Source organism: Penicillium brevicompactum, assembly GCF_028827555.1.
Source record: "Penicillium brevicompactum strain IBT 35665 chromosome Unknown utg000009l_segment0_segment0, whole genome shotgun sequence".
Taxonomy (NCBI): domain Eukaryota; kingdom Fungi; phylum Ascomycota; class Eurotiomycetes; order Eurotiales; family Aspergillaceae; genus Penicillium; species Penicillium brevicompactum.
The window spans coordinates 1,608,700-1,636,586 of NW_026623212.1; the positions used below are offsets into that span (position 1 = coordinate 1,608,700).

At 52.4% G+C, this 27,887-nt stretch overlaps 9 protein-coding genes across 9 annotated transcripts; 3 read left to right on the forward strand and 6 right to left on the reverse strand.

The window, feature by feature from the left end:
• Window positions 1-165: 165 nt before the first annotated feature.
• Window positions 166-6,660, reverse strand: N7506_012059 (putative ubiquitin-protein ligase E3 component (UBR1); the record flags this gene model as incomplete). Its single annotated transcript, XM_056961350.1, has 1 exon — window positions 166-6,660. One exon carries the CDS (start codon window positions 6,658-6,660, stop codon window positions 166-168), a length of 6,495 nt encoding a protein of 2,164 aa, XP_056805884.1.
• Window positions 6,661-7,273: 613 nt separating this feature from the next.
• N7506_012060 (cytochrome b-c1 complex subunit 9) lies at window positions 7,274-7,800 on the reverse strand (the record flags this gene model as incomplete). The annotated part of the gene is made up of 4 exons (XM_056961351.1): window positions 7,274-7,333; window positions 7,433-7,497; window positions 7,530-7,629; window positions 7,792-7,800. 4 exons carry the CDS (start codon window positions 7,798-7,800, stop codon window positions 7,274-7,276), a joined length of 234 nt encoding a protein of 77 aa, XP_056805885.1.
• A 256-nt stretch (window positions 7,801-8,056) lies between these two features.
• On the forward strand, window positions 8,057-8,692 carry N7506_012061 (putative RNA binding protein Pym; the record flags this gene model as incomplete). The annotated part of the gene is made up of 1 exon (XM_056961352.1): window positions 8,057-8,692. The coding sequence occupies one exon, from the start codon at window positions 8,057-8,059 to the stop codon at window positions 8,690-8,692; it is 636 nt and encodes a 211-aa protein (XP_056805886.1).
• A 730-nt stretch (window positions 8,693-9,422) lies between these two features.
• Window positions 9,423-11,408, reverse strand: hem14 (oxygen-dependent protoporphyrinogen oxidase; the record flags this gene model as incomplete). Its single annotated transcript, XM_056961353.1, has 3 exons — window positions 9,423-10,271; window positions 10,324-11,040; window positions 11,106-11,408. 3 exons carry the CDS (start codon window positions 11,406-11,408, stop codon window positions 9,423-9,425), a joined length of 1,869 nt encoding a protein of 622 aa, XP_056805887.1.
• A 595-nt stretch (window positions 11,409-12,003) lies between these two features.
• On the reverse strand, window positions 12,004-13,472 carry N7506_012063 (mRNA-binding protein NAB2; the record flags this gene model as incomplete). The annotated part of the gene is made up of 2 exons (XM_056961354.1): window positions 12,004-13,003; window positions 13,063-13,472. 2 exons carry the CDS (start codon window positions 13,470-13,472, stop codon window positions 12,004-12,006), a joined length of 1,410 nt encoding a protein of 469 aa, XP_056805888.1.
• Window positions 13,473-15,313: 1,841 nt separating this feature from the next.
• On the forward strand, window positions 15,314-16,990 carry N7506_012064 (cytochrome P450; the record flags this gene model as incomplete). Its single annotated transcript, XM_056961355.1, has 2 exons — window positions 15,314-16,038; window positions 16,126-16,990. 2 exons carry the CDS (start codon window positions 15,314-15,316, stop codon window positions 16,988-16,990), a joined length of 1,590 nt encoding a protein of 529 aa, XP_056805889.1.
• A 162-nt stretch (window positions 16,991-17,152) lies between these two features.
• N7506_012065 (glycerol kinase) lies at window positions 17,153-19,150 on the reverse strand (the record flags this gene model as incomplete). The annotated part of the gene is made up of 4 exons (XM_056961356.1): window positions 17,153-17,710; window positions 17,764-17,930; window positions 17,976-18,955; window positions 19,017-19,150. The coding sequence occupies 4 exons, from the start codon at window positions 19,148-19,150 to the stop codon at window positions 17,153-17,155; spliced, it is 1,839 nt and encodes a 612-aa protein (XP_056805890.1).
• Window positions 19,151-20,586: 1,436 nt separating this feature from the next.
• On the forward strand, window positions 20,587-21,695 carry N7506_012066 (MIP/aquaporin family protein; the record flags this gene model as incomplete). Its single annotated transcript, XM_056961357.1, has 3 exons — window positions 20,587-20,888; window positions 20,936-21,482; window positions 21,531-21,695. The coding sequence occupies 3 exons, from the start codon at window positions 20,587-20,589 to the stop codon at window positions 21,693-21,695; spliced, it is 1,014 nt and encodes a 337-aa protein (XP_056805891.1).
• A 945-nt stretch (window positions 21,696-22,640) lies between these two features.
• N7506_012067 (GYF domain-containing protein) lies at window positions 22,641-27,447 on the reverse strand (the record flags this gene model as incomplete). Its single annotated transcript, XM_056961358.1, has 4 exons — window positions 22,641-22,957; window positions 23,016-26,679; window positions 26,775-27,198; window positions 27,353-27,447. The coding sequence occupies 4 exons, from the start codon at window positions 27,445-27,447 to the stop codon at window positions 22,641-22,643; spliced, it is 4,500 nt and encodes a 1,499-aa protein (XP_056805892.1).
• Window positions 27,448-27,887: the final 440 nt, after the last annotated feature.

The following is a 27,887-nucleotide window of genomic DNA, read 5'->3' on the forward strand; positions in this document are numbered from 1 at the left end:
TGAAAATGTTTGAACCAACTTATTGAACACGTAGGACATGTTTACCTGAAGACGACTATCATGAAAAGGGGAGGAGATAAATTCCAGATAAGAAAAGATGCAGGGATGCTAAAACGATCCTACTAATCTAATGTACGCATCCAAAACATGGACTCTTTTGACTCATTAAATAGTCTCCCAACCACCATTGTTAATCTCCGACTCCAGCTTGCGACTGATCGTAGCAGGAACAGAGTGAGACAGCCAGACATCACGCAGAAGCCGGTCGTATCGCTTCTGGTTGAGGATAAGCTGGCGGTTGCGGCGGAGACCAGGGTCGACTTCGCCGTGGCGGTCGAGGTAGGGGGCGTAGTGCCAAGATCCGTTGGTGTTGTGCAGGTATAGAACTGTGCATTTTCGGATATTGATGAACAGACCGATGTTTCTTCCACACCTGGAGGGAAAGTTAGCATTGGACATTGATTGAAGAGGTGGAGATACATACTTTTGGAGGTGTTGGTTACAGCCACCGAGCTTGTTCTTCATGCAGCATACTGCCTGTGAGCAGAAGATGTCTCCACAGAATAAACAGATGCTGGGATCTGTGAGTTCTTTATTGGTGCTGGGGCAACGTCGGCGATTCGCCTCTTCGATGAGACTATCAAAGTACTTCGGCAGGCCGACAAGTTCGAAGATTGCCGGATGGGAGAGGCTGGGCCAGAGTCTGTGGTCCTCGAAGCGAATGCCGGAGCGAGACGCGTTCCAGTGGAAGATCCATCCTGAGATCATTGCGTTGAGGGGGCTGTCGCTATGGCGCACGGACTTGATAGACATGAGGATCTCATCGATGGATGGCAACTGGAGGGCCTTGGTGAGGCGATCAAGCTCGGGTAGTTCGACATCAAAGCCGGTATTTGGGAACTCCACACCATGTTGGACGTGAAGAAGAATGACTGCCTTGCGCAAGAATGTCAAAGCGTAGCTCGCGAGAAGTCGGCGGAAAGCAGCAATGATGTCTATTCTGTCAGCTTCCATTCTGTCCTTGACGTAGCCACTCTCAGCAGGGAAGGATGAGCCTTCGGCGCGACCGACTGAGTTGGACTTGAGCTCGTCAATGATCGAGTCAAAGAATAGTTTGGCCGCTACAAGCGTGTCTCTTGAGAAAGTGGGCCTGTATTGATCCTCGGGATGGTTTTCGACTTCTTCCTTCAGCCCGATTGGCCACAGAATGAAGGTGACAGCGACCTTGACGATCTCAGCCACGAAGCACATGTGCACCAGATGGCGGATATCAATTTGAAGAACGGGAAGCAAGGATAGTGATGATTCTGCCAAGAACACGAATGTATCAACAGCGAGTAGGGGCTCAATGTTGCGGACATCGTTAAGTAGCGCAGTCCCACTTAGGCAAGGGTGACCGACGAGCAGCTGACAGATCTTCTGTCGATGCATCTCGTAGAACTCGATGTTTGGGCGGGACTTTAATACCGATGTTGAATAAAGGCACCCAACGGCAGCGTATGTCATTGCAGTCTCTGATAAGACGCGCAAATGTGTCAGTGTCAGTGGAGGAATTTTGTCTAACAAGGTAGAGCCGTGCTCTGACTCAATACCACGCTGCGCAATCTCCACGGCAGCGATGCTGAAACCGAAGCTGCGGATCAAAGAGTCGGTATGCACAAGTTCATCACTGCTGTTAGCTTCGGTGTTGTTGTTGAACGCCGAGCCGACATTGTTCGTCTTCAAGGTCTTCTTCATGCGCTGATATATCTGCAACAACTCGAGCATGGAGCTATCCGAGGGGCTAGACGTCTGCTGGAGAGGACTAGAAGGTGAAGGATCCTCACTGGGCGGGAAAATTCCTGGCATCGGCATCTGGGCAGATGTTATTTGTTGGATGGCTGCACTTGCCGAGCCAGATGATGCCGTCAGTTGATCGATCTTGGTCGACAGTGGAAGAACCAAGTTCTTAGAGAGATAGTCCATGAAAATATCTGTGTATGGCTGAGGATGGCTCTTTTCCTTGTCCATGAGAACTGCAATGTTTTGCTGTTGGCTGAGGGATTGCTTCAGACCGGTATCGATCCACTGGTCAAATGACTCGCTAGGGCTGAGGGGAACCAGAGGAGACTCTTCTTTGCCTTTCCAAGTGATGGGCAAGAATGTGTTTCCAAGGGCCTTGCAAAGAGGACAGACAAACTCCTTGAAAGCGGTGTTCTCAGGGTGCTGACGCGCAATCTGTTGAGTGTGGCGCCGTTGAGTCGCTCCATTATATTGCTCGAAGCAAGAGTAATGCATGATGTGTCCACAGCCAGTAGTCACAGGCCCCCGAAGGGTGCTCTTTGCATTGAATCCCTTGCTCAGTCCAACCTTCTCGCTGGTGACTTCACCACCAGAAGAATCCAATCTCTTGATCGTGGTGCGATTCTCACCGGATACACCGAATGGGCGCAGTTCCTCGGCTGATCGATCCAAGCTTGATGGTGTCTTGAGAACCTCGCGAATCCTTTCGGGGTCCCGGATATCGGTCTGTCGTAGGATTGTGCTGTCCTGAACCAGCGCAAATGTACCATAGAGTCTTGTGTCATTTGTCTCTTCTTGGCACAGAATGCATGTTCCGCTGGGGTACTTCCACATCTTCTTTTCGGGTGCAGCATCGGTGTCTGACTCCATATCGCTGAAGTCCTCCTCACCCCAGTCGATGTTCCCTGATTGGGACAAGAACTGTTGCTGTTGAGCCTGGAACTGCGCCATGACCTTGGCTTGCCTTTCGAGTGCCTGCTTCTTCTTTGTCTCCTTATCATTGTCCAGATCGATCGCAGGGGAGTTGGTATCAATGCGATCGAAGGGGAAACGAAGGGATGCAGTTGCAGAAGAATAGGTGCGAGGGCGCTTTTGCCACAGACGTTTCAGAATGTGACGGATCTTAGGGCCGGAAGCAGAGAAGTCAGTCGTGATAGAGATCTTCTCTAACAGTCCAACAATGGTTAATCTGCCTGCCTTGATCTCGCGGGTCTTTGACAGAGCATTCCAATTGAATGAGTTGGAGTGTTCCTCTACCATGTCGTTCTCCTCAGAGTTATCTTCCAAAACTGCAGCCAAGATAAGATGCAAAATCACCTGAAGGAAAGTCTCAACACGAGTGGGTGGGATGCTCGGTGTGCATTCTTTCGACGAGATGACATATTCCAAGCATTGGTGCACAATTTGCGCGAAGAGCCCAGTTCCAGCAAAGCGCGGGAGATCGGAGAACATTCCTGAGGTGATAGGTCGGAGTTTTGGCTCGAAGACAATATCAGAGGCATTCTTGCCGGTCTTTTTGGCCATCCATTCTTTGTAGATATTCTCTGCTTCGTCTCTCTGGTTCTTTGTGTAATGTGCGCTGTAAGGATCAACTAGATCTAAATGTTCGGGCTTCAACTCGAAGGTTCCGGAGTCACTCAAGCCCTCTGGTGGGCGGAAGTTCGCAACTTCTTCAAGGACATCCTGGAACATGTCGGAGTCTAGAAGTTTGTCGCTGAGACGAGTAGAGAGGTCTGAGAAAGAGAGCGGCTTGAAGCACAGGACGTGAGCAATGTCACGCTTGATGTTCTCGTGGGTCAAATGTGTGCTATCGTCAATGGCCGTCAAAGATGTCCGGTCGGTCAACAAGATGACCAGAAGGTGAACAAATTCTTCGGCTACATCCACAAGTTGAGAATCTTCGTACCCAGCACGAGGCATGTAATTCCGAGCCATCCATTCAACCATGCCGAAACGGTGAGCGATGGATGCGAGAACTCTGCTGGGATTGCAAACCACGAGAGCGGTCTGGAGAAGGAAAATGTCTCTGTAATAGGCAAAGTCACGAGAGGAGACTCCGCGGTACTGGGACATTTGGTGGCGAAGACTGAGACCGTTGCGAACCCACATTCCAGCCTTCATCTGGGCTAACCAGGCGCAAACCCTGAGGGGGTAGTCAAACATGACTAGCAGCAGATCTTCGGGCCCAAGACCAACGAGCACGGCATCATTGACACTGTTGGCCATACCAGGTTGAACAGTGTGAATACGTCCCCGTGCCTGGTTGGCAGCAGTGAACATGGTAATGCGCATCTTTTCACTGCTGATGTTTCGTCCACACTCGATGAGCCAGGACAATGTGTAGTGAAGTGCATGGTGGAAACTGATGGACCCACGTTCGACAACAAATTCAACCACCCGATAACACGGAACTTGACCGGAGGGAGCCACATCGAAGTCAAATGGTGGCAGCGTTTTGAAACGAAGGTCCTCCTTGATCTCTGCCTGGTCGAACCGCTGGCGCTCGAGACCAGTAGAATGCAGAACAGCGGTGGTTGTAGTGGTTGCAATCGCCCTTAGAAGGTTCACCCCGCCGTCGATCTCGGGGTCGCGGAAGGCCTCACAGAATTGGCGGCACAAGCGGTTGATCTCCCGCATGAGGATAGAAGCACTGATCCAAGCATCGGTTTCGTACTCGACGTGCTCCCCAACGGCACGGACATTAGGACATATTCCTTGTGATAACTTGACAAGGTCAAGGAATTGGGGGAGATATTGTTGTTCAGTTCGCACGCGGTGCTGGACATATTCAGATTGGAGAAGATATCGAAGGTCAAGGAAGAAATGATAGAGACGTCTGTTTGTGACAGAGCCAGCATCGAAGGCCAGTGTGGCTTTGGGATCAACCTCTGAGGGCTCACTGACTTGTCTCGTCGTGAGGAAGGTATAAAGAATTGACATCACTTTTGTTAAGAAATTTCCTCGCATGACAATCTCCTCGGTAATGGAGGGAGTCGTGAGAAGTTGCAGTGACAAATTGACGATCGAATGATCCGGCTCTCTATCAGCAATAAGATACAACTGTGCTAGAGCTGTGTAGAGCGCAGACAAGCGTAGACCCATGATGCGCTTGAATTCAGGAACATTGACAACAGTGCTGATATAAAGGTCGCGCAGGTCAGTTCGTGTCTTCTTCCACAACCGCAAGTCGTATAGTACCAGCCAATCCAGGCGAGTGCGTTGCCAGAGATCTTCGTAGGGGGCTGTCTCCTCACCTGGCGCGGGCATGGGTGGCCGGATTTTCCAGTGGCTTTCGGTGGAGGCTGGCCTCGGCTTGCTGTAGGCGGGGCCAGGCGTTTTGGGAATGGGGATATAGCCAGGAGGAGCAGACTCGGGCGCAGGGCTCCCAGATTCGGACTGCTCGCGTTCAGCGGGCGGTGGATCTGCAGATTCGACTGGCGCTGGCCGAGGGGCTTGTGGTGGTTGACCACTCAGGCTGGCGAGAATGCGTTCAGCCATGGCGAGTTCATCCTCGGCACCTTCCAAGTCCATTTCATCGTCATCTTCCTGACCATCTTGCTCGGCCTGAAGACGGCTAAGTTCCATATCCATCTCTTCATCCTCCTCGTCATCAGCGTCGTGAGCCTCGACGTAGTCTTCATCTTCATCTTCGTCTTGGTCAATCACATCGTCCTCGAGAAGATCATCCGCATCAGTAGTCACGAGGACTTGCCCTTGTGTCGGAAGGTTGATGAGCAGCGTACGGCTAGGGAGATTCTCGGTCTTCTGATGGTCATCAATTCCCTGCATGCCAATATCTTCGTTGACACCACCGCTGCCCTTTTGCCAAGGAGAGAGCATCTCCTGGCAGATGATCTGTCGGAAAATCTCATTGTCTTCAAGGATCTCGCATCCGGCAATATCAGCGAACCACTCCACTATCGTAGCACACATCTGCTCGCGGAAAGTGTCACGCGCCGACCGCACCGTGACCGTGACCTTGATATCTTCAATGATCTTGGAAACACCCAGGAGCCTGTCCAGGTCCTTTGAATACTTAATCACACTGCGGCCAAAGTCGTTCGTCTCATGGGCGCGATCCACACCAAAGCTATCCCGCTCACGACAAGCGCGGGTAACCTGATGGGAGACATCACGCATGGTATGCTTTTCATCATTCCACAACATGACGGCGAATTCAGGCTCTTCCTGCACTTCGTCTCCAGCGCCATACCATCCAGGTCGCAGGCGAGAGTCGACCTCATCCTGCTTGATGCCTTCAACGGTCTTCGGCAGACGCAATTGCTCCGGCGAACAAGAAATGACATCACAGAAGTAATTCAGCGCACGCGAGATGGTCAGCCGAATCGATGCCACGAGGTCCGAGGGCAATTCTCGCTGCGCACGCTCCTTGCCCTTGGCATTGCCGCTATCAGTGTGGATCGCACAGAAGAGCGGAAGTCTCCACGCTTCGTCGTCACCACAGTCACAGCAACCGCAGTTCCCGGAAGAGAGGGAGATCTGATATTGGTGACCTGTGTGGTCCGAGGAATCAAAGCATCGACTGCACAGCACGCAGGTGTCGTCCGCCGCGCACGTCACACATCGATATGTGGCTTCCCCAGCTCGGAAGATATGACCGCAGCGCTTGCCCCGCGCAGCCTCACTGTATTCAGCACCTTCTCGGGCACCCTGTGCCTCTGCCAGTTTCCATGGACCTGCCGGGAGACCTTCTGGGAAGAGTCCTTGAATGAGCTCATTGTCGTAGCCGACTAGCGATCGGAACAGGAGCTCTAGCAGGTCCTTCTCGGCCGCAGGGCCATAGCGGTAGTTGTGTTTCTTGGGCAAGCGTAGGAGACCATCGCCGAGGAGTTTCTCGCACTCTGCGAGCATGAGCATGGCTTATTTTTTGTCGGTCCGGTTCTCGTGTCGCTAGGTGGACCGGCGCGACAATGCGCTAGAGGAGGGATGAGGTAGAAATTGTCGTAATTCACTAGGGCGTGGGCGATATAGCGAGGACAAATTGTAAGCCCGGGTTGACTCGGTTTGAATAGCCTGGGCTGCTGATCACGACACTTGGTGGGGGAAATATGAGAGTTGAGGTGGACCGATGCGGATCAGCAACACGGTGAAGTCATCTGTTCAAATTTGAATGTGGAGTTCAAGAGCCGAATCTCGAAGATCCAAACAGAAATACACCAAAGGGGATTGTCGAGGTCGGAGAAGTGATTTTTTAGCGATGACATCGATGGAACTCCCGTGTAAACGCCACACCGATCTCCGCTACGGCGTCACTCTACTTTACTACTGTCGGTTCCAGCATTCGTCTTCCAGTCAATTCTGACAGTTATTAAGTGTTCCTCAGTGAAAAAGTGCAGCGATTGAAAGATTCAAAGTCAAAATACAGATTTCCATCTATTGCGTACAAGCCCACTTATGGGATGAGATATAACAAAGGCATCATATTGGCTTTTCGTGCCCCTGTGCCCGCTCTGACAACTCTGCGAAAGATTTACTCGTCATCTTCCTCCTCCTTAACCATGTAACGGTGCTTGATGTCCTTCCATTGGCGCTGTGAGAAGAGAGTCAGCGTGGATCCTAGTCAGTGTGATTGTGGTCGGGTATCGCGGTGCCCGTTCGGAATAACATCGGGGATGGGAAGGTCACATACACCCTGGTTCCAGGAGTCCCAGATCTTGTTGGAGCCGATATCGAATGCACTGAATGGTGGAAAAGCTTGGTCAGTCCCATGTATACCCCGTTCGGACCGGATGTAACCCACAGCTCGAAAGCGAAAGCACCGGCAAACGCAGTGGTCAGCAGAACGGTGTTCTTGCGGATGAAGGTGCTATACGTGGCGAAGAAGACCTCGGTTAGTTTTCAATTGGAGTGCGATCGCGATCGAGGGAGACAGGGGAGACGTGCGAGTAGATAGCGTTTGCGAACTGTGTCGAGTTAGTCAGTCAGCGGAGACAGGGAGAAGCAGAGGCACTGCAGTGGAATTGCAGTGACATTGCAAGGAGAACATACACCAGCCATTGTGAAGGAATTTAGGTGTTTTCACACGACCAAAGGAGAGGAATGGGCAAGATGATGGGGGAGGTTAGATGAAGTTGCGAAGTCAAACGAAAAGCTGCGGGAATTCCCGGTCCGCTGATTGGCCGACCGAGACTCCGGCCTTCCGCACTCAACTTGGTTGTTTTTCTTCTTTTTGATCCTTTGGGACTCTTTTGAGCTGGACTCCGGAGAGTCGAATTTAACTGCGATCGAGGATTACTACCTTGTTCTACCCACGATGTCCGACGTTGCCAAGTCCGGTATCACCACTAATGCCATTACCGGCGAACGATATATCCCCTCCTCTGTCCGCGCCGACGGTTCCAAGCGCAAGGAGATCCGTGTGCGCCCCGGTTACAAGCCTCCCGAGGATGTCGAACTCTACAAGAACCGCGCAGCAGCAGCATGGAAGACCCGTGGTCGAGGCGGAGTGCCAGGTGCCGAAGCCTTGAGCAGTGAGGAGGACAAGGACAAAACAGCAAAGCCGACAGTTCCAGCTTCGACCCCAGCTGCGACCCCCGCTACAGCTGCCAGCACCAAGAACGCTAAGCGCCGCGAAGCCAAGCGAAATGCGAAGGACGCCGAAACTACAGAGGGCAAAGGAGTGGACTCGAACAACTGGCGTGCCCCGCCACCCAAGAAAGAGGAACCGATCCCGGAACCGGTCGACGTTGAAGCCGAGAACGAGAAGAAGGCTCGCAATCTCAAGAAAAAGCTTCGTCAGGCCCGTGACCTGCGTGAGAAGAAGGAGCAGGGAGAGGGGTTGCTGCCTGAGCAGTTGGACAAGGTCATCAAGATCCAGGAACTTGTGAGACAGCTGGATGTACTGGGCTTTGACTCGAACGGGGACAAGAAGGCTGGCGAAAGCGCTTGAATGCCCCCTCGAAGACGCGGGTATATTTTTCAGATCTAACTGGTCCCCCACATTTTCATGTCCTGAGTACCACTCATGTACACACCGCTGGGTCTTGCGAAGGCACTTTATGCTGCCTCCTTGCGCCACCTGCTGCTGTATCATCTCATGGTGTGTCGAGTTGGCCACTAATGTGATGATCCTCTTATGCCACATCCGATGGCCCATTTCCAGAACTCGGTGACTAGCCTTCCAGCCATCACTTGACTGATGGTTGTAGCTGTCAGTCCCCGTCCCCGCCTGTTCCAGCTTGCGTCACTCCAGGGCATTGACTCATACCAAGATTCAGAACGGGGATACGTGGATTTGGATTCCATGAGTGGGAGAAAACTTCTGTCCAGCGATGGCAGGTTCACGCCTCCCGCCTGTATGTCCCACATTTAAATTGAAGAATATTTGATATCCGGCACATGTTGCTCATTCAACTCTCTTTCCGTTTGCGTTTCTGTTTCTGTTTCGTTTCAAACACTTGAGGGTTGTGCTCCCTGTAGTTATTCTCAATCGAGTGCCTAGCTACGTGATCATCCGCTCGTTGACCTCGGGTGTAGAATGAACTCAACATATTCGCTGCTGATTAGTCCCTATATCTCACAGGAATTTTCTATTATACAATACAGTCTTCAATGTGCAACCCCACTCATATAAGATTTGACATTTACACCCTCCCCTCCAGCAAACCTTGACCACGGTCTTAAATTTTCGAGTCAATCAGTCTCGCCGGTGCCGTAACAACACCACCCCGTAGATCCCAGCCCTTGTAATCATAAGATTCCCATGGTCGCCAGCGTGAAGGTTTAGCGCCCTTGGCGTTAAGTCTGTATCCAATGCCGAATGTAGAAGCCATGATGCCCTGGTTAACACAATCACCCACACCGACTCCATTGTACCAATTTCCAGCCAAAACAAGACGGTTGTCAAACTCATGGCGCACAACCTTCGACAAATCATACATGCGATCAAGATGACCAACAGTGTACTGTGGAATGGCATTCTTTTGCAAACGACTCTTAGCAACAGCCGGCGTGGCGGTTATGTTCAGGTGCCTTTGGAGCATGGTGCGTGCCATACGCACGGCGGTATCATGATCCGGATACTCTTGTCTGCCGTCCCAATAGTGGCCGCCCATCATGACGGTGAGCTTCGTGCCGGGGACGGTGTCTTGGCTGACTTCTGCGTTATCTGCAGTCCTGCCTGTGCTGGATTGCGAGGCGAATATGACGCCCAATCCGCATTCTGGGTTCTGTGTCCATGGGATCGAGCGTGGGATTAAGTATCCAAACCCTTGTACGGGGAGAAGGTTTGGGTTGGAATAGTAGAGGTTCACGACCATGGCGGTCACGGCGTAGTTGTGTTTGCCGAGAAGGTAGGGAGTGTGGCCAGGATTCTGGATCTTGGGAGCCTCATTCACTGGGGTGCGTGTCTTATCTGTTGTGATTGGACGCATAATTTTGGCGAGTGAAACTGGGGGTATTGTGGAAATGACATGATCATAATTAGCCCAAATTGAGCTTTTGGAATCGTTTAGTGAGGTACATTCAATCTGGAGTAATTAGTACCGCTGGAAACGACGGTGGAAAGGTACCGGGGCATACCGAAATGGAAGAGGAGTGAAGGGTTCTACCCAGCGTAGTCGGTTCAGCATTCTTGTATATTTTTACCTTGGGAGACGCTTCCAAAGAAGCAACAAGTGCTTCAACAAGCTGCCCAACGCCTCTTTTAAAGCTGAATGTACTCGACTCCTTAAGGAACCTTGTGATACGAGCTTGGTGCTCGATCAGCTCCGGCGTTGTGGCAAGGGCTTGCAAGGCCATGAAATCATCCATTTTCCTTGTCTTCAGTTTCGACATCGCCCGTGATACCATTGATCCAAGCACTCCGCCAGAAACGAAACCACCAACGCCAGCAACGCCGCCTTCGTTGTTGCGGAGCTCACCCATTAGCATCTGGGCACTCAATTGATCGATGTCACCGGCATAGATTCCATGGTATACTGCTGAAACCAAGTTTTCGGCAACACTCGAGCCCCAACGACGCTCCACAAATTCCGTCACGGATTCATCTTTCGCCCATTCGGACGGGTGCCGGGGTGGACCGAAGATATCCTTGAATATTCCCGACACCAGTCCCTCAAATACAGGGTCTTGTAGTTCTTCTATCATCCGTGTGATTTTCTCAATGAAACTCTCTTGGTGCTGGGAAGGGCCTGGCATTTTGACCAGACGGTCTGGATAGTAGATGAATCGATTGAGCGCCGCCGGGCTCTTTTTCGAGGTAAAAATAAGCTCTTCTTTCAGGCCTAGGTTTGTAGCCTACCAAGAAGTCAGTCATCCCGTTCAAAAATATCCAAACATAGTAAATTCAAGCGGAAGCATACCAAGTAGAGCAGCGGAAGCGACGTTGGTACCGCACTCCTCAATGTGCGCGGACCGTACTCGAACAGCACCTCACCACCATTGACGGGCACTCTCTCGGAGTCAATCCAGCCACCTAGTCTGTTGGACTTCTCAAAAATCGTGACACTCTCGCATCTGGGGTCCCGCGACAGCTGCCAGGCGGATGTGAGGCCTGTGATGCCACCGCCTAAGATGGCGACCCTGTAATTGCGAGATTGGCCAATGCGATTTAGACGGGAGACCAATGGCCTCTGCCTGATTGCGCTCGCACATTGGAGTCGCATGATGGACAGTGCCGGGAGGGTTTCCAAGATGACGATGCGGGAGTCTGGAGAGCTTCCGGTCTTAATAAGCCTGGAGATCCCCCGGGCTCGGAAGTTGACGCGCCGACGTGTTGCGCTACTTACTTCGCACAGTTTCGCCGAGAAGCTCCGTGTATTTTCTAAATTTCTAGATTTAAAATTCTCACTATCTTCAATAGATTCTATAGCTTTAGGCACTACTTCCCCCATGAGGTTAGCGGGGAAAGCATATCTAACCGGGGAACCACAATGTATATCCCCCAAGGTTGAGACCTTGGAGGAAAGCATGAGAACTACGGAGGTCCCCTCCTTTATTTTACTTCAAGTGAGACCAGACATGCACAGTATTGAAACGATATAGCCACGAAGCATCGTTCGGAAATTATTCTTTTCGGATCAGGGGAATCTATGTACAGGCAGATAACAAAGCAAATGCATAAAAGAGTATGAACGTCCTCCCGTCCAGCCATCCCTCGTTCATTGATCAGATGTGTACATGGTATTATTCGCTTTGGCAGACTTTTGGGAGCGTGTGGGGTTTCTCGCGTTTTCCATCGTCAAGTCATGTCAGGCGGAGTCACGCGGTCATCTCTTGACCTTGAGTGCTCTCCTCGGGCGCAGCAGTCTCGGGCTTGATCAACTCCTCTGGTCCATCGGCATCGGCAACAAATTTACGCTCGCTGACGTGCTCTCCGGATCGCGGCGTCCACACCTTGTCGGCGAAGGAGCCGCGCTGGCCTTCGGCATGCTTGTAATGACAGGTCGGGTTCAGACAAGGGTTGAATTTGCAGGCGATCTCGATGTGTGTGAACTTGCATCCTTCCGCCTTGCAGTCGGATCCATTACGACAGACCGGCATGCTGGGGTGCTTGAAGTGGCAATGGGGGTTGGTACAATTGGGGAAGAATCGGCACATGGCCTCGGCCTGGTGGGCAGATCGCACCGCTGGTGAGGGGTGACGACCGGTACATTTCTTGTTCTTGCAAGCGGCTCCGTAAGAGCAAGTGTCGGAGGGGTCGAGGGAAATGCCGTCGGGGGCAGCGGGTGACTGATGCGCCAGTTGACAATCCGGGCGCGTGCATCGTGTGTTAAACCGGCAAACACTATCGGGGTTGCTTTGGTCTTGTGACGCCTCCATATCAACATCTCCGGAGTCCGCGCCTCGCGGCTTGTTGTATCCTCGCTTTCCTCCACGCTGGCCACCGCGCTCGACCCGATCGAACAGGGAGCGACCTTGGTTGTTCTGTCCATTTTGGAATGCAGGGTTGACGGCAGGCGGAACAAAGCCAGGCATGAGTTGGGACATCATGCGCGCTTGTTCTTCCAACATTGTCATCAGCTGCATCTGGTTTTCCGGGCTCATTTGCATGTTGCCTTGCATGCCCATTCGACCGCCCCGACCGTTCTGGTTGAATCCTCCTCTTTGGCCCCGGTTGTTGTTACCGATGCGACCGTTTCCGTTCCCGCGCACGCGATGCAGAGCGGCGTCCGAGCCGCGATCCAGAGTGCGGTTGATTTGGTTCAACATCCTTCCCTTTCCACCTCGTCCGTTGCGCATCGCCCTTGGGCCAGTGGGGCTATTAAACAGCACAGTCAGCACAGCTCGCAAGCAAAGAAAAATATGAGCGCTACTTACACAGAGTCATTTTCTGCTTCACCCATCTCGGCATCCTGGCCATTCGCTTCTCCAAACGGTTGCTGGTTGTTTTGATTTTGATTATTGAAACCCCCAGATGGAGGGAATGATTGGCCCATAGCACCATTGCTGGGAACACCGTTGATCTGTTGGTTGAGTTGCTCGACTTGGCCAAACAACCAGTGCGAAAACTCGAGGGCAGCGGTGTCTCCTTCATCCAGGCCAAGGAAGTCGTTTGATAGCTCGGTGGCAATTTGTTCCTGCGTCTTGCCGTTCACCAACATGAGGACGATATACTCGATCAGAGGAGATTCTTGGCCGTCGCTCCAGCCCATCTCCACCAGCTTGGGTCCGATGGCGTGCGCGACTGCCTGCGCAAGAGGCGACTCCAAGGTAATTTGTGGCAGCATAGTGGAATGGTTGTAGGGTGAAGAGAGAGGGTTTAGTTGCGAAATATTGACGATGCGAGACGTTGATAAAAGAACGGATTTGCGCCACCCGATAAAGGCGTTTCAGGTGTATTGAGGTTGACCAACAAAGCGGTAGGATGAAAATAGTGATCAGAGATGTAGCAGATGGGGATGTAAAATTGTAAAATTAGCGACCCTGTTCAAGCGTGTGAGAAGGGTTGACGATAACAGAATGCAAAGCTCGAAGATGCGAAGACCCAAACTGGATGCTTGAAGGTGTGGCTGGAGAGCGGTGAATATTTGTGGCGTAACGCCTCAACTGTATTTGAGCTCTTCCGGATGATGCGCCTATTGTCCTGTATGATACGAGCCAATAGCATCACCGGCTATTCTGGACCTTGCCGAACAATGGGAAACAGAGAACAAAGGGATGTTCTGGAAACACGGGAAAAGAATAACCCCGTCGCTCACTGACAGTGCAACATCTACCTGTGGGGATCCCCTACCTGTGTGTCTCTCAACCACCACACACAGTAACTTGGGAGCCACCTGTGTATCTTTTGTCTTAATGATCAAAGTGCTTTGTGCTGGATTCTGAGGTCAATAGGCTATTTTGGGTATCTTTGCAGGGTCTTCAGAGTCACGCCACTGTACAGAGTACTTGGAACAAGCCTGGGAACCACACAACCAAGTGTGAATTTCAACAGGATTGTTCAAATACCAGTGAGAATGATACAGCTCTGCAGAGAACCTCAAGAGAACAGAAGATATTTTTCAGCGTACGAAACATGTAGAAAAGATCATCAGAATTTTGGATACAGACTAAGATCTTGAAATCATCCATTGTTCACAATGCCAAGGGATCGGTAGCCACAATATCCACGGACAGATGCTACTTTCTACGATCTATGACATATAACTATGCTCCTTTGTTCAGAATCTTGGGACTGGTGTTTTGTTTTCTGGGGGAATTAATTGTATTCAATCATAATTGGTCAAATCCAAATCACCCACGTTCTACGAACCTCGGAAGTATAGTCAGATGGAACTTTTAGTGAACAAAGTACATGTTTGTTCGCTGATGCCGGCGAACCAACCCTATTACATTAGGATAATGATAAAAAGCACCAAGCTCTCATATGTCTTAAGTTAACTGCTAATTCAAAAAGCGACAGTATTGTCTACAAACCATAGATGTAAGGAGGCATCGTTGCCTGAGGTATTAGGCTCGCGGTCTTGGCCCCTCGAGCGTTTGCAAACATTTCGTCACAAACATTTCTTCACCAACACGTCTTCGCAAACATTTAGATGGTGCCTGCATTTATCCGTGCTGTTTACACAAAGTCAAGTCCCATCAGTCCTGTATGTATCTGGAGGTCTGCAGTTCGAAAATGTCGATCCTGAGATCATATGCTCCCTTACCGAGGCTGCCATGCCGTCACAGCCCCCTTCCCCAGACTGCCAACGTGTGAAACCGAGTGCCCAGCGAATCCGGAGATTTGATGGATTTTCATCGAACAGCATGACTGCCGGAAACTTCCCTGGGAGCCAATCACCTTCCTTGGAAACCGAAGTCAACCATCGAAAGAGTCAAAGTGAAGTCATCTCAAAGCGGGGCTCGCAAGAACCTCGCAAGAACGGCCCATTCGAGCCGTCATGCTACTCCCCTTTAGGAAATTAGACATCAGTCAATATATTTCATGGGGAACCGGGCATAGTTCTCCCGACTCTGTCAAATGGAGCCCTGCATACCGCATCCCTTTAAAACCCTTCATCGTATTTGATCATCTACACCTTCACACAACTCTCACTTCGAACTACAACTGGTCTCATTCAACATTATGATCGAAGACCTCATTGCAGGCGCAAGTCCTGGTCGAGCCATTCTCTGGCTGCTCGGACTCTTCGTGGCGTTCTGCGTATTCCGCAGCCTCCAGGCCTCGGCACAGATCGCTCGTCTGGGCGCCAGAGCCCCAAAGATCAAACATCGTCTCCCATATGCCCTGGACTTTATCTACAAAGGCCAAAAGGCCAATCTCGCACACCAAGACATTGAGTTTTGGAACACCAATATCGCGCAAGCGGGTGGAAGCAGGAATGTGAAGACGGCTGAGCTGGATGCCGGCATTTCCACCCGTGCTATCATGACCAAGGACCCAGAGAATATCAAGGCCATCCTGACTGGCCAATTTGCTGATTATGGCAAGGGTGAAACCTTTCATAAGGGGTGGAAGGAGTTCCTAGGGGACAGTATCTTCGCAACAGACGGAGAACTCTGGTCTCGTTCACGCCAGCTCATTCGTCCAATGTTCGCCCGAGACCGCATTGTCGATACCGAAATCTTCGAAAAGCACGTCCAGAAGCTCATTCACCTTCTCGGGGGAAGTAGCACTCCGACCAACAGCAAGGTCGTCGATGTTGGCTCTCTGTTCTACCGATACACCCTCGACGCAGCAACAGACTACCTTTTGGGACAAGGAACAGATAGTCTGGATAATCCTGAGACCGGCTTTGCCGAAGCCTTCAGATACGTGCAACAACGACAGGCAGAGCTCTTCCGATTCGGGTAAGTCAATTAGACATACACATCGCCAACCCACACACACATACACACATACACACTTGTAGCAATCCCACTGACTCACAAAACTAGCGTCTTCGATTTCGCCATGTCCAAGGTCGAGTTCCGCAAGAACCTCAAGAAGATGGACGAGTTCATCGAGCCCTACATCCGCACTGTTCTTTCCCTCTCGACCGACGAACTGGACCAGAAGCTCTCGAAGCGAGAAAGCTTCCTGGACGCACTCGCTCGTTTCACCCGCGATCCCCGCGTTCTGCGCGATCAACTCGTTGCAGTCCTCCTCGCTGGCCGTGACACAACAGCTGGTACATTATCCTTCACCTTATTCGAACTCTCGCGAAACCCAGCAGTTGTCGCCAAGCTACGAGAGGAGATCCGCGAACGACTTGGAGTCGGTGAATCTGCCCAAAAGCCCACTTACACGGATCTGAAGGAGATGAAATATCTCAACGCAGTCCTTCACGAGACCATGCGTGTGTATCCCGTTGTTCCGTTCAATGTACGCCACTCGTTGCGAGACACGACGCTGCCTCGGGGTGGAGGGCCGGATGGTCTTGACCCCATCGGTGTGCGGGCAGATACACGGATCATCTATTCGACTATGCTGATGCAGCTGGATCCGGACCTTTATGACGGGCCTGGCTCGGCGAACTACTTTGACCCTGGGAAGTGGATTCCCGAACGTTGGGCGACGTGGCAGCCAAGGCCGTGGCATTACATTCCTTTCAATGGTGGACCGAGGATCTGTATTGGACAGCAGTTTGCGACCATTGAAATGGGGTACACCGTCATTCGAATCTTACAGGCCTATGAGAGGATCATTGCCTTACCCGTTGAAGGTAAGGACAAGGTTGAGGATCCAGTGATGAGGTTTGAGGTGACGCTTAGTCCTGGATCGGAGTTGAACTGTGTCTTCGTTAAGGATGGTGAGACTTGATATGAGGAGACCTAAGATACGAATTTATGCCCATTTATGCCTTTCTAATATTGTCCTTTGATTGTCTTTGCCTGGTATTCAAGAAAACAGGTAGTGCCCTCCGACGTTCTCATGATAGTCAGGCAGACCATGGTTCTACATACTGAAGCAATACAGCTCGACTCAATAGTAGTCTAGCCGTTTCAGCTTCTTGAGTCTTTTCAGGATCTCAACTTTCCGCAACTCGAAGAACAGTTCTTCTTCATCCATGTCATCCAAATCGCCTACTACGGTCACCAGCGGCTTCGGCACAGGATGAATCCCGATCTCCTTCACTGATATCTGAGTCACCCTCTTGGTCGTATCAGTGACTGTGGGGCCTTTGACAACTTTGGAAACGACTGAGCAGTCTGGAATTCCAGTTGTCAGCGAGGAGGGCACATTATCCTTGTTCGACTTCGGGGGGTATTTGTCGATGGCCCCAACGCCTTTGTCTTCATCGGACTTGACCCAGCCCCTGCTCATTTGCACAGCCCTCTCCCATTCCTCGAATTTGTCTGCAATTTCCTGCCGCGAGAGTTGGGGCTCGAATACCGTGCCGCCAGCGCGATTGATATCCCGTAGTTCAGCGAAGTTGCGCCATACTCCGATTGCCAGACCGGCAGCGATGGCTGCACCGAGAGCCGTGGTTTCGCGCATCTTGGGGCGGTAGACGGGGATATTGATTAAGTCTGCTTGGGTCTAGTAGTCGTACGTTAGATGGATGCTTTTGCGGAGGAGAAGAGATCCCGTACCTGCATTGCCAAATCGGAGTTGCTCATGCCACCATCAACAGCTAGTTCGGAGAGCGCATGGCCGCTATCCTTTTCCATTGCATCAAGAATGGCCTTGGTCTGGAAGCAAGTTGCTTCCAGTGTCGCGCGTGCAATGTGCCCCCTCTGGGTGTATTGGGTGATGCCGACTGCAACGGTCAGACGAATCAAGCGACTATGGGATCAAAACTCACATATCGTCCCTTTGGCATCGTCGATCCAATAGGGTGCAAACAGTCCACTGAAGGCAGTCACAAACACACATCCACCATCATCATCGACCGAGTAAGCAAGATCATTTACCTCCCTGGACTCTTCAAAGAACCCCATATTATTCTGCAAGAACTTGATACCAGACCCAGCAACGGCAATACTTCCCTCGAGGGCATAGATCGGCTTGTCAAAATGATAAGCAACCGTCGCCAGCAGCCCGTGTGTTGAGAGCACTGGCTGCTCTCCAACATTGTACAGAAGGAAACAACCAGTGCCATACGTATTCTTCGCCATACCTGGTGAGAACCCTTTTTGGCCCACGAGCGCAGCAGACTGATCTCCCAAGCAGCCCATGATCGGCACGCCGGCTAATGCCCCGGATCCAACCACACCATACGCAGTAGCATGGGACGAAGGCACGATCTTCGGCAAATGAATTCTCCCCCGAACACCGAAAAAGTCCAGAAGTGTCTCATCATACTGCAAAGTTTCCAAATTCACAAACATTGTACGTGACGCGTTTGTCGAATCCGAGACAAAAACGTTGGCATCCACACCGTTCAAACGGTATACGAGCCAAGCATCGACGGTTCCAAACGCGAGCGTGCCGCGGTCGAATGCATCTTTGACTTTTGGGACATTGGTGAGCATCCAGAGTAATTTGGGTGCGGATGAGTATGTTGACAGGGGGAGACCGCAGAGCTTGGGGAGTTGCGCTGCGCCGGGTCTTTGCCTTAGCTCGGTGACGATGGATTGAGAGCGGGTGTCTGTCCAGACAATGCCATTGTAGAGGGGTTCGCCAGTCTGATGGTCCCAGACGATGGTTGTTTCGCGCTGGTTGGTTATTCCAATGCACTTGATGGCAGCGCGGTTGTGGCCTGCTGCTTCGAATTTTTGGACGGCTTCTGAGATGCAGGTCTCAACCGAGGCTACTATTTCGAGGGGATCATGCTCGTGCCAGCTGGTTTTGTTAGAATATAGTCACTGAGGGGAGAGGGGGGGGGGATTGGCTCTACTCTTACCCAGGGTGAGGGTAGATCTGACCAAACTCGACTTGATGTGATACTACTGGCTCTCCATCACGGTTGAAAATCAGAAACCTGGTGCTTGTCGTACCTTGGTCTATTGCGCCGACGAAAGTCTCTGGTGATTCCATTGTGGATGTGGAGTAAGGAAGAAAACAAGTGATGTCTGGCGCTCACTGAACTTGAGACGTAACATCAAAGTCCATAAATTGTCCCCATGCTTCCAGGGTGTATAAATAAGAACTACGGCTATTACATGGTCACACAGCGGGGTGCTGATTCGAGGAGTGAGGGGAAGACCAAGGGATTGGTGGAAATATATGGAGTAGTGAGGGTGAGAATGGGCGATACGGGCTCTAGACACTTGGCTCAGCCATGAGCTATATCTACTATCCAATATTGGGTGAGGTGGTGAGTAGTGAGTGGTGAGTAGTGAGTGGTGAGTTGTTCGTGGGGTTGGATGTTGGGAGTAGAAAAGAAGAGGCAGCCCTAGATACCCACCGGATCTTCCACTTTTGACTAACATGACTAGCTTGCATATTGCGGGGAAGATCAGCAGACTCTAATGCGGCGGAGCTGTCGAATGCAGCGACTTAAAAGTCTTATTCTATGAGATGCTATCGCTGATTGCTAACAACATCGGCCCTAATTGCAACACATCGTCGGAATCACAATGACAATATTCGAGATCTATCTTTCAACTCTCCGGGGTAAATGCAACGATATTACGATATTGCAGTGATAATAACCATGAGAGATACTCAGCAGCCACATTCGAGTCAAACCCAAACAGCCCCGGTCTCGATGCTACCTACACCTACAGAGTACTTGGTCATACAGACCATGGCCAATGTACCACTGCTGACGAGAAGAGGAGAAAAGGCGTCACAGTGCTACGCTCAGGTCGATATCAGCAGCCAATTTCTTCTCTTCTGTTCTCCCTTCGTCGGCAAGCAGACGCGTCGTTGTCAACGTGACACAGGGACTTTCTAGAAAATTTCAATCTGGCCTGCGTGAGGTCCAACACCCGAGTTGACGATGAGCAATTGTCAAAATAGGGGACGCTCTCTATGCCAAATATTGAGAAACTGGAGCAATACACGGCAGTGTACCAGGGCTACCCCTGAAGAGAGCGCCAACCCAAGCGGAAGCGGGCATGGAACCCGAACCCGGCCCAACCAAACGACTTACAAACGACGTCTAAAGAAAAGGAGAAAAGCTCAGACTGATGCGCTGTCCAAAAACCTTCACCTCTGTACCAGAGAAGTAGCGAGACAAAAAGGACAATGGCCGGCCCAGCCAACCCAAAATGTGAATACTGGATTCCGAGTCTGTCCGGCCTTGACTTCTGAGAATCTTGCAAGATACACCCCAAAGACACAGCAACACACACTTGACAAGAAACAACCAATCAATTTCGCCGATATCAAGCAGAGTTTGAAGCAGGAAGGGTCGGTTACACGGTAGTCCCTGGTTCCAACCTGATAGAGCAGATATACTATTTCTGTGCAGTGCGTATTCCTTCCGCGTACTATATCAGGCCGAGCCCAGCTCCGGGCCTTTCTCAATGGCCTCCTGGAAAGTCTTTGAGCTTGGTTCAATGTCGAAAGTTCAAGAGACCCTTTCTTCTCACAGTGGCTGTGGTTCTTGTTCGGCTGATAAAACGGAAACTGTTCATATCAATCCCGATGTCGAGACTCCTTACACCAGTCCACCGATGTGGTTCAAAGTGAGGGAATATTGCCGTGATGCGGTCTCTGAGTTCTTTGGCACGATGATACTTATATTGTTTGGGAACGGAGTCGTGGCTCAGGTGCACCTCAGTCACGGACAAAAGGGTGATTACCAGTCTATCTCTTGGGGATGGGGGTATGTCTTTCCTATCAGCTCCGGATCTTTATCCTAACTTCTCATAGACTCGGCGTCATGCTAGGAGTCTACGCCAGTGGTGCATCTGGGGGCCACATCAATCCAGCGGTGACGTTTGCGTCCTGTATATTCCGTGGGTTTCCCTGGCGCAAATTCCCCGTATATGCTTTATCCCAGACCCTCGGTGCTATGGCAGGCTCTGCTATTGTCTACGGCAACTACAAGTCAGCCATCAATGCCTATGAGGGTGGACCTGACATTCGTACCGTCCCTGGCTACTCGACAACAGCTACAGCAGGCATCTTCTGCACTTACCCGGCCGAGTTCATGACAAAGACAGGACAATTCTTCTCGGAGTTCCTTGCTAGTGCGGTCCTCATGTTCATGATATTCGCCCTGAAAGACGAGGGAAATCTTGGCGCCGGGCCATTGTTCCCGCTTGCGCTATTCTTTGTTGTGTTCGGCATCGGTGCGTGCTTTGGATGGGAGACTGGATACGCAATCAATCTTGCCCGAGACTTCGGCCCTCGACTTGTATCTTACATGATTGGATATGGACATGAAGTATGGGCGGCAGGGAATTATTATTTCTGGGTATGTTTCTTCTTCACGCTTGTGGGACTGCTAATCAAGCTTTCATAGGTTCCGATGGTTGCACCGATTCTGGGCTGTACCTTCGGTGGGTGGATTTACGATCTATTTCTGTATACTCGCATGGATACTCCGATCCATACTCCGTGGATGGGAATTCAGAGGCTTTTGGGGCCTTTCCATCAAGGGCGAGTTGTGCAACAGAGCCCAGTCTGACGAGAATCACATATGACGTCGTCGCCGCAGAGGTGGAATGGGGGATATTGCATTATCTAGTTCTGTTCGATGATCTCTTCATGGTGGTTTGTAAATTTGGACACATGACGCTACGATGATGATTTTGGCGGTCGTTTTTTTTTTTTTTTTTTTTTTTTTTAACCAGTTCGAAGACTACAGTCCTTCAGGGCTGGAATTTGCGATAAGCAATCCTAGTTACTCCAAATATTTGATCTAGTTAGGATACAGGTACACTACCTAGGTAGTAGCGTCCACAAACAATCTTTTTGAGGTCACATTCCCAGAGCAACTTGAACATATTGCTAGCCTTCGATGAAGAGCCTATCGTCAGCTAGGATAACTTCCAAGGCTGTGTTATAAACACCAATTTGGGTCCACAGGTGCCAGTCAGGGGTAGCCTGTACCTGATGTACACAGAGCTTGAACAATGTAGATACGGCTTTAGTACACCTAGCTCCCTGGGGATGAGCCCAATCCGCACTAGCAATGCCCATGGACGCCCAGTAAGAGCGCATGGCCGCTGCATTACGCAATGCATTCAAGCTGCATGGCTCCAGAACCGAACACAACAGCTGCAGCTTTACTTTCCGACTAGCGCATGACGTTAGTTGTGAGACCAGTTTGTTTGGCAAGCATCTCAAAGTTCTAGAATTTCCACTTTTTCATGACTTGAAGTGCCACTGCCAGTTTCTATATGATAGGCCAGATGCAGAGATCATCTATTATCTAGTGACCTCGGAGCCCACAAAGGGAGCAGTAGAGGTGGCCATTGGCTGGGCCAGGGAGTATACAAGTTGAAGTGGAAAGGGACAGAGTAGATAATAGCAGAAAATGCTTGAAGTATGATATTGGTACACGAGATACATGACTCTTTTCATACATGGGAAACAAATGCACTAAGATGGAATCGCCAAATGCACACCATTAACGCTTACCCTTCTTGCGGGGAGCGACAACCTTGAAAGCAGAAGTAGCAGCCTCTTCTTCACGCTGAGCAGCTGCGACAACAGTAGCGGCAGAGCCCTTCTTAGCGACTTCACTCCAGCCACCGCCGTTCTTCTGCTCGCCGAAAGCACTGGGAGAGACAGGGTCAACAATACCCTTGTCAGCGAGCTTGCGGCGACGAATGAACTCTTCCGAGAAACGGCGACCGTCAAGGGTCTGCGAGTTCGCGTAGACGGAGTCGGAAATGATCTCCGCCTCGGCGGGGAGGAAGAGAAGCTGTTGGACGAAATCGTCGACTAGATGATATGTTAGTACGTGAAATGTGAGATTGATTTGGAGATCGTGGAAACATACCATTGATGCCGGTGTTCAACCCCTTGCTCAGGCTGAGAGTGGCCCACTTGGTGAACTCCTCAACGGCTTGGTTGGGGTTGGACTGGGGGAGACTGCCGCTGGTCACAGTGCGGGGAGTGATGACAGGACGAGGCTTGGCAATGACAGGCGAGATGGGGGCGACTCCGCTGGAAGAGCGGGGTCCGAGAGGTGCGGTGGGTGCACCCTTGACCTTACCACTGGCACCGACGGTAGTCCAGGCACTGGAGCCTGGGCCGGTGGGAGCAGCGGGGACGGGACCCTTGCTGGCAAGGTCAGCGTAACGCTTGCCAGTGGAAGAGGGAACAGGAGGGCTAGGAGTGGCAGCCATAGCAGCGGCAGCGGCAGCAGCCGCACGGTTCTTGCGAGCCTCCTCTTCCTTCTGGATCTGAGCAAGGGTCTTCTTGGTGGCGGCACCAGTAGGAACAGGCGCGCTCTTGTTGGCCCATGGGGAGCCGGTGGAGGCTGGGGTGGCAGGGGATCCACTGCTGGCCCAGTTGGCGGACGAAGGAAGACCAGGAGCAGCCTGTGCTTGAGCCTGGCTGAGACGTTCCTGCTCGGCGAGGAACTGTGCGCGGCGAGCAGCGGCAGCGACTTCCTCACGCTGAGCAGCAGTGCGAGCCTCGGCTTCCTGAATTTCCTTCAAAGAGGGACCCTTAGGCAGGTCATTGGCCTCCTTGGCCCACGGTGCGACAGAGGTAGGGGCTGCGTCGACGGGGGTCTGGGTCTGAGAACGCGAGCCAGTGGCCAGAGACTCGGCAACATTCTGACGGTTGCGCTGGGCAGTGGGAGCGGGCAAAGGCGAGGCGGAAGGAGGGGGAGGGAAGGGCTGGGGCATAGCATGATCAATCTTCCAAACAGACTCGGAAGGACCGTGGCTCTGCTCGTGCTCCTGTTGCTGCTGGCGCTGGGCGGAAGCAGCCTTGTGGACTTGCTGGGATAGGGTGAGGGGCTCGGTGCCGGTGACAGAGTCAGTCAGCTGGTGAGCTGCCTCCTCCATCTCGGCGGCGACCTCGGCCTCATGCTGCTGAGATGCAGCGACGGGGTGAGTAGGCAGGCCCTCGGCAGTGCGCATACCCATCTCGCCTTCCTGGGCACGAAGTGCATGGAATTGGCGAAGGCGTTCCTCGCGGGCATGCTGGTCGAATGGATCATCCTCGTGGGCCTTATCGAAATCTTCCTGTTCCTGCTGGAGCTGAGCACGGTCCTGAAGCATCTGAGAGACCTGCTGGGACTGCAAGAAGTTGTCGGGCTGGCGAGCGGCGAATGAACCGGAGTTGCCAAAGGCAAAGGGGTCCTGGCGAACATTCAAACGATCGAGGAGAGCAGGAAGTTGATCTTGGCCACCGAAGTCAGTTCCCAGCATGCCGGGTCCGACGTTCGACAAGCCGCCCTGTCTGCCTTGCGTGGCACCATCAAAGAACCCGCCAGTACCCTGTGTACCCTGCTGCATGGGAGCTTGGATAGGGGAAGGCTGATAGCCAACGGGCGAGGTGATGCTTCCGAAGCTGGGCTGGCTCTGGAGGCTGTGAGCACTGGATTGGTGCTGAAGCGGAGGGTTCATGGAGGATGAGGGGGCTCCAGGTGGCGCCATCTGCTTCATGATAGCTTGCTGCTGGGCCAAATGCTCCTTCTGTCGGGCCATCAGGTACTGCTCTTCTTGCTTGCGGCGTTCCAGGGCATTCTGTTGCTCGGCAGTCAGCGTAGTGCCGAAGCTTGGGAAGCTGCCGGGGAATGGAGGCTGTGCAGATCCGGCGTTGCTGTTCTGAGTCCATTGAGCAACAGCAGGCTCGGGGCCGTGAGGAAGGCCGATTTGAGGGACAAGGAACGGCTCGCGGGAGTTCCCAATGCGTCGCACCAGCTGAGCAAGTGGCTCGAACTCAGTGTCTTCGAGCTTCTTGATCTGCAGATCGGGGCTGAAGAACCCAGCCTTGAACCAGTCGTGCATCTCAAGTCCGGTCCAAGGGCCCTGGATATTTCCTTGCGGGTCCCGGTAGATCCAACGCATCCTATCGGGCATGACCATGGTGCGTTGCTGAGATGTAGGAATAGAGCCGCCAGGGGTTCCAGTCGGCTGAATATCCTGACCAGCTAGATTAGCCATGGAGCCAACAGCGGAGACAGGTGTCTGCGAAGTAGGCGTCGAGCCAGGATGGCTTGCTTGGCCAGCTTTCTCGGCCTGCTGGGGGTCGAAGCCTTCCAAGCCCACAGAGTCCGGTCGTCCCTGTTCGTCTTGCATCGAAGAGAAGAGTGCACCCAGTTTGCTTGATCGGCCAATACTTCCAGTGCCAGTCATGCCAGCATGGGGGCTGAAGAGTCCCCCTCCGCCAAGAGTAGACAAGCTTGGAGATTGAAGATCACCCATGGAGCCGAAGAGAGGATCGCCGAACCCACCAGCGAAAGCAGAGCGCTCGCGGGTAGGAGTGCCGACGGCACCGCCAGACGACCAAGCGGAGGGTCCCCCAAGAGAAGACAAGCCACCCAGGCCGCCAAGGCCAGAGAAACCGCGGTTAGCATTGACACTAGAGTTCTGGCTGCGGTCCACGGAAGGAAGATCCATTCCCGAACCGACGCGTCTCATCGAGCCGAATGGGTTGGGATCCCGAAGTCCACTGATACCAGGATGCTGGGCTTGCTGAATATCCGATCCATCAGTGTCAACATCCTCAGGCTCAGCCCGCTCGCCGTGGCGATCACCGTGGGGGCTCTGGTAAGGGTTGGTGTTGGTCGGACTGGTCGGTTCGTGGCCCTGCAGCAGACTAGGAGTGGGGTTCCTGGAATTTTCCTGGCTTTGCATCAATTCACGGAAACCGGGAATGCTGGAGGTCATGCCGAAAGCGCCAAATCCGAGATCAGCCTGAGACGGGCCCTCGAGATCCTGGGACCCGCCAAGAGCAGCGCTTCCACTGCGGGGCTCATCGAATGGATTAGTTTCGCTGCGGTTGATACGCGTCTTGACGGCCTCTCCCCAAGGCGACTGGGAGCGTGCATCGAGCTCGCTTTCAGCAAGCCGCTCGAGGTTACTCAGAGGCTTTTCCTTGGCAGAGCCAGCGATGTCCTCAGAGCTGTCCTTGGACAGTAATCCCTTGAACCTGCTTTCTCCGCGAAGACTTCCATAACCGGGTTTCTTTTCAGTCGTCGGGGTGTTCGCGTTGGAGCCGAGAGAAAACGCCCCGAACGCGCCCATCGGCGAGAAGTTGGCGTTATGCGAAGCCGATCCCCAAGGGGAGTTGGGTCCACTCACGCCGGTATTCAGGGGATTAGTGGTGCTTCGCTTCAGAGAACCAAAGGGAGAGGAGGGATCCTCCCGTCCATCCTTCACTTTCTCGTCGAGCTTAGGATTCGGTTCTCGGAAGTCGGTCTTGCGACGCAGCAACGCAGGTGGAGGGGTAGAAGTGTTGGCCTCGTCGCGGAAGAATCGAGAATTCGAGCCGGTGGGAGACATGGGATTTCCAACCGATTCGCCCGTTTCCCTGCGGCGGGGACCAGGGCGCCCGGCGGTAGGAGAGGACGTATTGTAGTTATTGATATGGCCCTGGGGGTAGGAGATGGAAGATTTGCGACCACCTGTTCCGGGAAGAACGTTTTCCTTTGCGGCGTTGGTAGGGGGTGGCTTCAGAGGGGAATTGACCGAGGCGGCGAACATCTGGCAAAGTTTTTGTTTTAGCAGAAGCTCTCACTGACAAGCTTGGGGGGTAAAATTTTTTTTGCAAAAACCCCAAAAAAAAGTTTCAAACGTACCTCTCGCTCGTCCTCCGTCATGTCCGTCAACCCAAGAGGTTCCACCTGGCCAGCGTGGTCCCAACACACCTCGGGCCCCGCGGAGCCATTCTTGTGGTCATCCCGCTTCCCCCACGCACCGTTTGCGGGAGCTGAAACTGTGTGAGGATCCCAGTCGGCCACGAAGTATTCCTCCACGTTCCTGTTCAAACTTCCCACGTCGCGCTGTGACTTATACAGCTCTAGAAGTTCATCCTTGGAGTACCGGGAGTCCCCATTCCGTGCAATGCTAGAAGTATTTGAGCTCATGTGTGGGGGGATGTAGGCGCCGCCAACAGGTGTCGAAGCAGATGCAGGCAGGCTACTATCCCGGTGGGCAGGGGTGTTGGTAGCAACGGACGGACGACGGAAGGTCTGCGTAGCTCCATTCATGCGGGTTCGAGACCTAATGGGCATCCAAGGTTAGCAACGGATCTCCCCAGCTCCAAACATTGGCGGGCCCGAGAGCACGGCGTTGTATCGAAGGCGAGTCGAGCCAAGCCTCCGCTCCCGAGACATTGAGACCGAGATGCCAGGTAGAGGGCAGTGTTGGGGCGTACCATTCTCCGCTGGTCGAACCATCCCCCCTCCGACTGGGGTCTTGGGTGTTACCGGCGGCGGCCGAAGCGAAACTGGATGGAAGTGGTGTAGGCATTATGGTCGAGAGGCTGTTCCGGTCGGAAATCCCCACGTAATAACTGTTGCTTGGAATAGTGCGCGAGACCTTGGGGTTTGCGTGCGAATGTGTGATGCGAACGGATACGCAAGACACGAGGTTAAAAAAATTGGGGGGAGGGTTGGAGGATGACAGCTGGAAGCTAGTCAATCAAAGTAGTTGGTAAGAGCTGTAAGAGAGGGAATGCAGAAATGCGGAGCGCCAGACTAACAAGGTCGAGAAAGAGAGAGATCGAGTTCGATTTCGCTTGGGAAGTTTCCTGGAGCAAAAATGATTAAGCGGTGTCCGTGGCAATACGCGTTGCTTCTGTGTAAATACACGGTAATCAGTGCCTGGGTCGCGTGATTGTTGGCTGGTCACAGCTGTGAATAGCTGGGTAAGTGGCTGTATTGTCAAATACCATTGTTACATACCTGCAG